We start from the raw sequence: 12,341 nt of genomic DNA on the forward strand, positions 1-12,341 counted from the left end.
AAGTATTTGCCTGATGACTGGAACCCACAAGGAGTAAAACAGCCTCTGTAAGCTATCCTCTGACCCTCATGTTTACACACATGGCATACACACATTAAATTTAATTAATTATAAGCAATCAGAGAGGCTGGGCTAACGAGATGCTTATCAGTACTGGCTGCTCTTGCAGAGGAGTTGGGTTCAGTTCCTTACACCCACGCGGTGACTTAAAAGGGGAATCGGTGTTGGGGGTTGGTCTAGTATACTGTGTGTTTAGATGCTGAATTCTGTACCCTGAAATCTGGTTGCAGTCCAGACCTGAACATTGTCAGGTTCATTGATCAATGTTCTGTAAACTTTACTCCCTGATTACTTCTGATTGGTTAATAAAGTTGCTGAAAGCCAATAGCTGGCCAAGAGAGGACAGGAGGCAGGACTTCCGTTCCCAGTTGAGGAGTCTCAGGTAAGGACTACACAGTAGAAGAGAGAAAAAGGGGGAAAGAAGAGGCAGAGAAAGGATGTGGTGAGGACTGACCTGATGGAGCAGTACCAGCCCAGGCAGGACCAATATGGCACTTAATTCGGCATATGGCTGGGGGATAATAAGACTAACTTAGGTTAGAATAGATCAATATCGCCCAATATAAATCCTAAAGCTTATTAATAATCTAATAGGTCTCTGTCATTCATTTGGGAGCCTTAATGGATGATTAGAAAAGGCCCACCAAGCTCGGCGTGGTGGTGCACACCTATAAGCCCAGCACTCAGGGAGGCAGAGGCAGGTGGATCTCTGTGAGCTCAAGGCCAGTCTGGTTTACAAAGCGAGTCCAGGACAGCCAAGCCTATACAGAGAAATCCTATAAAAAAAAATTTTTTTAAAGGAAAAAAAGAAAAGACCCACCTAATTATGACCTATCTTTACAATTTGGCACCTTCTTCTAGGGACAGCGGGCTTCTGGGGACAGCGGGCTTCTGGGGACAGTGGGCTTCTGGGGACAGTGGGCTTCTGGGGACAGTGGGCAGGGAGAGGGCACTTAGGTACATACCAAAGATAATCATACATGTATATCTTTAATATGAAATAAAACTTTTAAGTATCTAAGATAAAAGAATAAACAAAAATAAAGCAACCAACATGCAGACAAAAGACAAGCACTGGCTGCTAGGACTCCATTTTCTTTCCAGTCACTTTACTTGCAAACCTTCTGACCCTCTCAGCTGTTTCATGTTGCTAGCATACTTTGGTGCACTAAACTTCCCAGTTCTGATGAAGTCCTGGGTACCTATTTTCTTTTGTTGCTTGTGCTCTCAGTATCAAATCTAAAAACCCAACACCATAAATAATGTAGTAATAATGATTTATATTTTCTAATTGGTGTAGAGTTTTAGCTGTTCTAGGTTATTGAGTAATAAATGGAGTGAGGCAGAGGTTTGTGGTCATTCTTGTCTCAACATTACTTGTTCTAGATGCTTTCTTTTAATGATTGCCAACCCTACCTAGCTCATTAAGGGCTTCTCTTTCAATTCCATCACTACTCGGTCCTTGTTTAGATGCCAGTATTGTATTATCACAGCTTCGACGGATACCTAGTGTTGCAGGGTATTTGATCCCCTTGTGAGGCCTGAGGTTGTGAACTAGAAAAATGTTTCTTGTTGTGGTGTGGCTCAGCCCTAGCACATGCCTTTAACCCAAAAGCTTTCTGTAAACAAGAGCTAAATAAAGCCGACCATAGATCAAGATGTGGATCATGCAACCAGTTGACAAGAAATGAATGTAAGTACTCACAGGAAGGAGGGACGTTGAGTTGAAGGGTATTTAAGACAGTGTGGGAAGGGCTTTTTTTATTTTGGGACATTGATGACTGAGTAGGAAGGTCAATTGGGTGCTTTCTCTGCCTCTCTGAGCTAGATTTTCACCCCAGCATCTGGCTCCTGAGTCTTTATTGGTAAAATGGAACATTTGGGTTTTTGTTTATAAAAACAACTAAACCCTCAACATCTTTGAAACTTTTGGCTACTCAAGGCTCCCTATAGCATACAAAATTAGCATGTTTCTTCTAACTATAGCACTAGACTTTTTAGAGTACCGAATTCACTTAGGTACTACTAGCTTAACATGAACATAGAACCTAATAATAAACCTATGAACATGAAACATCTTCCATCATTTCCTGTCACAACTTCTCATTTTCATATTATAACCTTACATTTCTTTGATTCCTATTCCTCTAGTTGTTATCTGTGATGACTATTTTTGGTTGTTGAGTACATCTGGAATTAACTAAAACTCTAGCAGCTGGGTACACCTTGAAGGATTTTTTTCTTTTCTATTACACAGAGGCCTGGCTGTCGTAGATTCTTTGTAGACTAGACTGCCCTCGAATTCACAGAAGTGGGAAGACTCAGTTGCAATCTGGACCTTTTGAGGTGGTGAGATCCATCTTTAATCTGGGTCACACCTTCTGACGGCAGCCTGTGTGAAGGACACATGAAGACGGAAGCTTGCTCTCTGCCTTCTTGCTCTCCCTGGCGGCAAGTCCATTCCTTCACTAGCATTAGAGCCACTTCTTTGGAATTCTGGTTTTTACCTATGACCGACATCCAGCCTTGTGGACTTAACTACTGGTTCCTTGGACTTTGCACTGTTAGGCAGCCATCATTGGACAGCTGGACTGCAATCTGTAAGCCAGTCTCATAAATCCCCTCTATATATTCATTTTATAAATTCTGTTCTAGAGGACTCTAATACATGATTCCAAGCGAAATTCCTAATTTCTTTTCAGACTGACACTGGTATAGTTGTGTTGGTATCTCTCCTACAACTCTGCAGAATTCATTCACTCACTGGCTACCTTACGAATTATTTGCAACTTCCTGGACACACAACCTTGACATCTACAAGTACTCTCCTAGCTATACATTTTCTCCCCAACTGCCCTAGCTTCTAGGACCAGGAGGCTTACCAGTGAAAGCAGCTTTGTTGCTAGCTATGCTGCCACTCCCCTCATCCTGACAGTGCTAGGAATCAAATCCAGCTTTGCAAATACTGGACAAATATTGCATCACTAAGCTACACCACCCCAGCCCTAGCTGAGAGACTATGTTTAGAATTTCCTCTGTTCCCAATTTGATCATGAGAGGATTATGGATCAATCTGTTATTTGACCGCTGCTAATGTGACTTCCAGGAACTACTGCTGCATGCCAAGACACCCAACACCATGGTTCCCCACTAGAGCCACTGTAGTTAAGTACTACAATGCTGCTCAATATCTCACCATCTCACCCCCCAACCTGGGTAGAAGAAATCATGACAATCCCACATATAAGCCAGGTTATGTAGTATGTAGTATGTGCGACCTTGAGACAAAGTTCTCCCAGTCCCTCTTGAGAAGGTTCTACTTTTAGTGTTTGCTTCATGAAGATCTGCCTAACCAAGGGATGCAAAACAGCAGCGTATTTTTTTTCCTCAAAAATTATCTTAATGTTTGATGGGCAAAAAGCCTAACTGTAGTTCAGTTTTGTAATTTTCTTAGTTCAAACAGTAAAATATTAGCAGGAAGCAGCTAAGAGTAAGGTTAATATTCCAAGGTAATCCTTACTCTTAGGCACTCAACATATCAAAGGCTTTTCTTTTTTTTTTTTTTTTTTAGTTTTTCAAGACAGGGTTTCTCTGTGTAGACTTGACTGTCCTGGACTCACTTTTGTAGACCTCCCAAGTGTTGGGATTAAAGGCATGCGCCACCACCCCCTAGCCTCAAAGGCTTTTCTAAAGGGGAAAAAAAAAAATGGATCTATCAAGTGCATGTATAACAGTCTCTTAAGAATTTATTATAAACCAGCTTCATAGGCCACAGGGGAAAAGGACTATGTACAGCCTTCTGGGAAACAGGCAAGGAACTGAGGAGGACCAAGCTGAGTCTAGGACCTTGGAGGGCACATTCCCCAGGGAGGGGGCCCTGAAAGGGAAACCAGACAATCCAGTGAGACTCTGTTAACAGCATAACAAACAAACAGGTCTGTGGTGACTTGGCCAACACCTCTGTGGAGCTACTGATGTAACGATGTCCAAGGATCAAAGCAGACCTGAAGCAGGAAAAAGTTCAGTCAGAACCTGATCTGTAACTCAAGTCCCAGTATCCCACACTCTGCAGGTAGCTATCAAGTGACTACAGAGACATACAGCACTAATTAGAGACATTCCTGGGGTGGACTCTGCTATGTCCGGAAAAACCACAAATGCAAAATCAAAGAGACATGAAATGGTCATGATTTTTTGTTTTTTGGGTTTTTTTGTTTTGTTTTGTTTTTCAAGACAGGCTTTCTCTGTGTAGTCTTAGCTGTCCTGGACTCACTTTGTAGACCAGGCTGGCCTCAAACTCACAGTGATCCGCCTGCCTCTGCCTCCTGAGCCTGGGATCAAAGGCGTGGACCACCACACCTGGTGAAATGGTCATAAAATTTGACCAGTAATTATCTTAAGACCTAGGATGACTTCATGGAAAGAACCCAGGGCTGGTAGTCAAGATGCTCTCTGCCTTCCTGCCACCCTTTAAATAAATAAACAAACAGGAAGAGGAGAAGAGGAAGAAAAAGGACGAAGAAGTAGAAGGGGGAGGAGGAGGGGAGGAGGAAAAGGAGGAGGAGGAGGAAAGAGTCTCATTGTAGACCTGGCTGTCCTAGACCTATGTGGACCAGGCTGGCCTTGAACTCAGAGCTCTACCTGTCTCTGGAGCACTGGGATTAAAGGCAGGAGTCAGCATGCCCAGCAAGAGGTACTCTGAATAGTCAAGGCACTGCAGTCTCTGCTGCAGGTATCTCAGCTTACATCCAGGGCATCTGGGTTGGACACTGACCCCATCTCTGTGTCACCAGGTGGCAAGGCCAACCTGTTAACTGCTTACTCCCTCCTCTGCTCTGGACACAGCTAGCCTTAAGAGCTCACTTCTCTAAATTGAGGCCCAAAACCAGATCTGGTCAAAACCCACCTCCAGTTCCCACCCCAGTAAGCTCTAGGAATGGAAGCCAAAGTCACTATTGTAGGCACTTACCTCGCATGCCTGGAGGAGGAGGTCGCATCCCAGGAGGGGGCATGCCCATTGGAGTTCCTCGGCCTGGAGGGATCCCCATTGGAGGACCCATGGGAGGCCTCATGCCAGGAGGTGGGCCCATCATACCTGAAGAAGAAAAACCCAAGAATATAGCTCAAGTGACTTTTTAAAAGATGGAAGGAAACATACAAACTGTCTACCAAGTTGGAGAGTCTAGTTCATCCTCTCAGCCTCTACAAGCAAAGTGGCCCTGGAGCCAGAGTGGGGCTCTTGTCCAGCTAGTTCCCAGTTCAGTCAGCCAGGCTGGATCTCAGAGTAATCCTGCTTAACTACACAAACTCATCACCAGTTTCAGTCAAGGATCTATTTCATCATGAATCCAGCTACGGCATCTTGTGACTAATTAGCATTGGTGTCCTTTGAGGATATTCACCTGGAGGAGGTGCCCCTCGGCCCATAGGTGGAGGAGGACCGCCACGGCCAGGGGGGTACTGAGTTGGGGCTCCTGCAATACTGGCTGTGGCTGCGGCTGCAGCAGCTGCAACAGTGCCTCTTCCTTGTGGGGTCATCACCTAAGAAAGCAAAGAGGAATTAGAACACTAGTCAGTCCATCTTCCCACTCTTCTCCCCAACTGCACTGAGCATCGTCTCCTAAGCCACAACTACACCATCAGACTCTCAGCATAGAAGTCAAGTATTAGGAAACCCAAATGAATGATTCCCAGCCCCCTGGCCTGACATTAGTACTAAGGGTTCCCAATCCAACATGAGAAAAACACTTGCACTTTCAGTTAAAACTGATGACAAGAAAAGAGAAAGTACATTTAATGTCACAGGACCATTTTGCTAAATTCAGTTGACTAGAATACTGAAGAATTTCTCTTCACATAAATGTCAATAGCCTGACAACCAGGACTTGTCACGTCATGAGACTGCTTATTCTGGACTCTTAAGCTGCGGGTTCTACCCTGTCCTCTTGGCCACCAAAAACTGGAAGTCGGCCTCCAACACCTTACCTGCTGGGATGGTCCTCCAACACCACGGACTGGCCCAGCAAGTCCTGCAGGGGCCTGGGGCATGGGGACACCAGCTGGGATTCCTCTGCCAGCAGCCCTGCCAATACCTGGCCCCCCAGCGGCTCCAGCAAGTGGCACTCGGGCAATGCCAGTCTGAAAAAAAGGAAAGAAAGATGCTGAAATGCTTAGTGGCCTAAAGAATTCTAAGTATGCCTTTGGAATACTGCCCAAGTCTCTCAGATTTATAAGACACCACACAGCACTAACTATATACGCTAACACCATTCCTCCTCTGTGTAAGACCAAGAACCTACCTACCTAGCACCCCTTAAAGAAACTAGAGAAGCTTGTCACTCAATACCTATAATCCTTCCTATGAAAATAAAACCCAGAGTCAAAGCCAGGCACAGTGGTGCACACCTGTCCAGCACTCAGGAGGCAGAGGCAGGCAGATCTCTGTGAGTTCGAAACCGGCCTAGTCTACAGAGTGAGTGCAGGACAGCCAAAGCTACACAGAGAAACCCTGCCTCAAAGGGGGGTGGGGGAGACAGTCAAGGGTAAGCACTCTTCATTCAGAATGGATCAGTAGGCAGCGCACTTGACCTGGTAACAGACACATACGATCCACTGACTCTCTCTTACTAAGTAACAGTGGCCAAACAATACCTCTTATACACATTTACAAATGAAAAAGGCTTTAATGTAGAGCTCAAAATAATGAATGAGATAAACTACTCTGCACTCACTTGAGAGGCTATCTGTGAGGTCTAAGGCAAGAGGGCAACTGAAGAATGTTTACAAACTGAGAAGACAGAACAAACGTCTCCGTGTGGTGCATGCAAATAAGCATGTGTATGTGCAACATTAAACATAGAGGCGCTAAGGGTGCAACTCAGCGGCAAGAGCGCTTGCCCAGCACACAAAACACCTGGGTTCAACCCAAGCACTGCAAACATTAAAACACACACACACACACACATACACACACACAGAGGCTAAGAGTATTCTTCTGGTTAGCAATGTCTTGAAGAGAAAAATGTGGTTAGGTTCTTGTTAGACAGCTCTATTTATAAACATAATGGGTGTCCTGCAGAACCAAGATCTGGGATCAGTGTCAGGTTTTCCGTTTACTAGCTGTGACATCTTAGGGGAGCTACTAAACTCACCATAGGGTGAGGATATCTCAAGAGCAAACTAAAAACCTCTTATAATGATGCCCCTGGTACACAGGTAATAAATAATAATAAATACTTTTTAGTCTGTAACTACCAAATAAAGCCCCACAGATTATACTATTTGGAGCTGTTCTGTTGCTGTTTGAGGCAGGCGCTTACTGTGTTTCCCTGGCTAGTACTGAACTCAAAGATCCACTTGCCTCTGCTGGGATCAAAGGATTGTTCCACCACACCCAGGAGGAGCTTTTACTTATTTTAAATTATTTCTTTTTGAGATTATTATTAGTTTCCCCTTTCCTTCTCTTTTCATTAACTGTTGTTATATACATATATGGAATTGCTGAATGACCAAATGGCCTCACTCAACTCCCCTGCTGATTAGGGTTCCACTGATGAAGCAGAAAAGTCACTAACTAGCCCTCTCCACTCACTGGCAGGACAGCTGTGTGATTACTTCATTTATTATCTGTGCAGGGGTGCACAGCTAGAGTACCCAACAGAGTCTGGCTCCCATGAGGGTGTTCCTTCTACAGACAGGTACTCAGGAGGGACTTACATCTTTAGGAGGAGGTCCTTCTACTGTCATGGAAACCAAGTTCTCCCCACGAAGCAACACCAGACCAAGGACTCGCTTCTCTTCCCTTTCTGCTTGTTTGGAGTTCTTTGGCCTAAAAGAAAAAGCAAATATTAGGAGAGAAATTTAGGCTTACCTATCTAGGAACCACCAAGGCTGGCTGTAGTATTAATTACATCACCTGACTAATAAATAGTATAGATTTAGAACTTTCTAAAGCAGGTCCTCTGGACAGTTTCCCAGGCCCAGTATCTCATATGGAGATGGCTGGCTACTTTCTACCAAGCCAAGAAGATACAGACCAGGAAAAAGGACAAGCAGCAAGAAGGCCCAGGCCTGGCAACAACGCCCCCAAAGCCAACTGCAAACGCCTTTCTCAGTTTTCTTAGCTATTACCTTGTTCCCCCTCTTCAGCATAAGACCTCCCAGATAAAAAGCAGGCTGGACAATTCCTCAACCCACTCCACACCCACGCAGTGTACAATTCAACTTCAAGGCCTACAATCCCACCCTCACCTTACACAGAAATTGAAGGAATAGAGGAAAACAGAGGCACAGAAGTAAGGGATGTTCGATGTACACAGAAGTTGAGTTTTTATAGTCACATAGAAATTTCACATAAATGACCTCAAACCAGTACCCAACCCAAACAACAAAGATGAATGAAATGAAAATATAAACCAGGAAAACCAACTGCAAGATGGGAGCAGGGAGCCAAACCATGGTTCTTAAAATAAAGACAAAATACCCTTTTTTGAAAAAAACTTAAGATTTTATTTTTTTTCCTTTTTTTTAGTTCATACTGCCTGGAAAAGTAGGTATTTAAGCTTTTTCTCATTAATTTTATTTTTAAAATATTTTCCAACTTTTTAAATCAGAAAATAAGTGTCATTTTTTTAAAAGTGCCACACTGACCTGCTAGTCCCACTCTAACATGAACCAGGCAGCCAGGTACCTCTACATTTTCATTCCATCCTTTCTTGGGCCACAAAAGAAAACAATCTCAAAAAGAATTCAAGGGAATTCCATCAGCACACAGTACGAATGCTACATATGGTAAGAGTGTGTATATGACCACAAAGTCACACCATCTTGCTGAGCCTCAAAATGTCCTGAATATATAAAACAGGACTGAAATAGACCATTGTTTTAATGGGCCTGAAAGAAGTTAGCTAATAACTTACAGAACTGCAACAAACCAGAAAATATCTCCAAATTTTTAGAAAGTGCCAACAAAAATGACTGGCCCCAAGCCCACGTGGGGAGCAGAGCACTTACCCTGAAGAGGGTCAGAGGCTTCTTAAAGCAGTTTCAGGCCAGGCTGCACTAGGAGAGCCTTTAGGCTACAGCTTTACAAATAGGTAATGAGGCCAGAAAATCAAGCTCTCCCCCCTCACACACCTGTGGGGAGAACATGAGCGCCCTTTACCCTCGTACCTGGGGGTGTGCAAACTCAGAGAAATGCAAAGCCTAGCAGCCCTCCTCAGCAACTTCCACTCTGCTAGAATCCGAGAGCAAGGTTCGCTGGACTAAGGAAGACGGCTTAGCAGCCACTCCCTCCAAACGCACCAAGCACTAGCACCTAGCTGCATCACCTTCCCACACTTGGCCGCCCATCCCATCCACTCCAGCCCCTGTTCCTTCTCCCTCCCAAAAGCCCTCTCCTTACTTGATCTTCCTGAACTCATCACAGTCGCAGAGGATCAAATTCATATGCTTGTCAAAAGCCTTGAAGGTCCCGATGAAGATGCGGCCATCTTGCAGGATGCACCTCATCCTGTAGTCAATGTGCTGCAGCATCTTGCTGCTCTTGCCCACAGTCTGCAAGAGGACAGCAGACCAGTGAAGCGCACATCTTTCGGACCCACACACGGCTGGCGTCTCCCAACTCTTCCACCACAGACTAATTTCTCAACAATTTTCAGGTGTCTTCCACCCAAGGCCTTTGAATCTTCATGTTACCCGGCTTTCAGCCTTGACCTCCGCCCAGTAACCTGCTATTCCCCCTTCCCTTAAGAAGAGTTAGGTGGTGCAGGCCTTTAATCCCAGCACTCTGGAAGCAGAGGCAGGGAGTTCAAGGCCAGCCTACTCTACAGAGTGAGCTCACGACAGCCATGGCTACACAGAGAAATCCTGTCTCTATGGAATAAAAAAAAAAGATTAGCTGTAAAAAAAGCAATCTTCCACGAATTATAATTGACTTTGTCTATGTTGTGTCTGCCTCAGGAGACTGTAGTATCCACAGATGATCGAATCCATGCACACTAGACATTAAGCCATCCACCACTGTGCAGACTCAGCGCTATGAACATCTCAGCCCATCTAAATAACTAAGGACTGGAATTTGACTGCCACTAGAAATCCTCTTAAGGAAAAGCTTATTACCAGAAAGCTCCAAAGCAAGAATGGAGTCCTCAAATCAAAGTTCATTAGTATATCCCCAGGGCTTTTTGTAGTAGGGTAACTTTTCTGGTCTAGAGTGGTAATTAGTTTAGGTACTTAATAGTCTAATATATAACTTGTAACCCTTAATTTTTAATTAAGGCAACATTTTCTATCCTGGCTCCCAATGTAGCTTTGCAAAAATAAAGATGAAGCCTATACGTATCCCTAGGCGGATAGAAGTACCTGTCTCTTTTAGAAGTCTATCAGCTTCCCACAAACCTAACTGGCACTATGTCATCTTGTAACTACCCAAGTGCCCTCTCTCCCAGGAACTGGGAATGCTGTTCACCCCTGTGAACATTTCTAGCCCTAATCTGAAGCCCAGGTTATGTCTTTTTCTGCTTAAACAATCATCTTAACGAGCTCTGTCCTGGGGACCAGCATAGATTGACCCATTTGCCTGGTAACAGCTAATACTTTATTGCGTACTCCCTTCATACCCAGGCCCTCGAAAGGGACTGTGTATTTATTTCATCTGACCCTCAAACTTGGATCCACTGTCACTCTTTTTTAATATAAAACAGGTTACTAAGGCTGAAAGGTAATTAAGGACTTGTCTTGCAACTCTCCAAAACAATGTACTACTGTTTCGCTGCCTCGGGTTTCTTCAGGTCCACAGCTAGAGTAATATTTTGCGGATATTCAAGGTATTTATTACATCTTACTCTGTAGCCAAACATGATCAAGAGCCTCCGTCTAACTAAGAATAGAAATCACAAATTAGAAAACTGAGATTCCAAGCAACAGCCGGTTTCCCTGGCTGAGCTTTCAAAGCCCAACTTAATGCTCACTGTGCTTGTTTGAAAAACAAAACAAAAAACAAAAACAAAAAAACCTTTCGGCCGCGATGTCTGGACTACCACCAACAGGACAATGCCAGGTTGGGGACTTGAGCGACCAGGTTCCTGCCAACTTCTTGCCATCTTAACGCTTTTGTTTTTGCAGCTCTCCAGATTCCCACGGGGGCAGCCGGGCGGTTCCAGAACAATCCCTGGGGAGTCAGCTCTGGACCCACCTCCCGGAGAGAGCCCTCTCGGCCCGCCCCGCGCCGTTACTTTCGCCTGATGCTAAGCTACCATACTGAGTTCTATTAGAACTGGCTGGGCGGGACACTCAACTAAGGACAGAACTTATTTCAGGGTGCCAGCGCCTGACAAACCCCAACATTTAAAAAAAAATATATGCGTGGCGGGGTGGCGCTCGGCTGGTAAACACTCCCCTCCTGCACCCCAGCGCTCCCTCCGTCACTCGACTCGGGTCCCCGGCCGTGGCCTCCGCTACCCCTCCGCCTCTCCGGGCGCTCCCTAGTCGGCCCGAAGCCCGCGTGGGCTCCAGCAGCCCACAGCTACCGAGGCCGCGGGGACTGTAACCACCGCGCCTCCGGGAGACGACGCCCGGCGGTGGCCGACCACGCACGCCGGCCCCTGCGCCCCCGGCCGGCCTTCCCCTCCGCCGGCCCAGGGCCGAGCGGACTAAGCGGCTTCGGCCCGGACCTTCTCCGTCCCAGGGCGGCTGCGACCCGCGGACGCCATTCAGCCGCCGCCCCGCTCCGCACCCCCCGGCCAGCCCGCGCCTCCTCACCATGGTGGCGGCTCCGATGGCGCAGATTCCCGCCGGATTCGCTTCCACAGAGGCCTAAGCTCCAGCCAGCTACTCGACTCCCGCCACCGCCGCCAACGGAAATGCACTCTGCAAAATGCCGCCGCTTGTGAAGCTACTTCCGGTCCGGCCTCAGCCCTTGAGTTCCGGTCTCCGAAAGCCGATCAGGGCGCGGAATGGACCTGCGGATGGTTTTGTTCGGGATTTTTTTTTTTTTTTCCCCGTTTTGATTTTTGGTTGAGCGCCCCCCTTTTGACTTTCTTGAGCTTTCCCCCTCTTTTTGTTTTGCTTTAGGCTGAGTCTCACTATGTGGCCCAGGCTGGCCTTGAGCTTCCATCCTCCTGTCCATAATGCCCTTAGTGCTGGCTGCTGGCGTACACCATGATACGCGGTGGCAAACAGCAAGCTGAACGCCCTTAAAAGTCTTGGAGGCCGGGCGTGGTGGCGCACGCCTTTAATCCCAGCACTCGCTCGGGAGGCAGAGGCAGGTGGATCACTGTGAG

At 46.1% G+C, this 12,341-nt stretch overlaps 1 protein-coding gene across 1 annotated transcript; it reads right to left on the reverse strand.

Annotated features, from left to right (window-relative positions):
- Nucleotides 1-3,775: 3,775 nt before the first annotated feature.
- Nucleotides 3,776-11,919, reverse strand: Snrpb (small nuclear ribonucleoprotein polypeptides B and B1). The gene is made up of 7 exons (XM_051144613.1): nucleotides 11,821-11,919; nucleotides 9,464-9,615; nucleotides 7,777-7,888; nucleotides 6,046-6,198; nucleotides 5,463-5,601; nucleotides 5,030-5,155; nucleotides 3,776-4,064 (listed from the first exon to the last, which is right to left on the reverse strand). The coding sequence occupies exons 1-7, from the start codon at nucleotides 11,821-11,823 to the stop codon at nucleotides 4,054-4,056; spliced, it is 696 nt and encodes a 231-aa protein (XP_051000570.1). The 5' UTR covers nucleotides 11,824-11,919; the 3' UTR covers nucleotides 3,776-4,053.
- Nucleotides 11,920-12,341: the final 422 nt, after the last annotated feature.

The sequence above is a fragment of the Acomys russatus genome, chromosome 4, assembly GCF_903995435.1.
Source record: "Acomys russatus chromosome 4, mAcoRus1.1, whole genome shotgun sequence".
NCBI lineage: Eukaryota > Metazoa > Chordata > Mammalia > Rodentia > Muridae > Acomys > Acomys russatus.

Excerpts from the sequence above, each read along its gene's own strand:
- Snrpb (XM_051144613.1), bottom strand. Across the intron at positions 7,889-9,463 it reads GATGAGTTCAGGAAGATCAA|GCCAAAGAACTCCAAACAAG; the intron begins GTAAGGAGAGGG and ends TTTTTCTTTTAG. Across the intron at positions 6,199-7,776 it reads AAGGACCTCCTCCTAAAGAT|ACTGGCATTGCCCGAGTGCC; the intron begins GTAAGTCCCTCC and ends CCTTTTTTTCAG.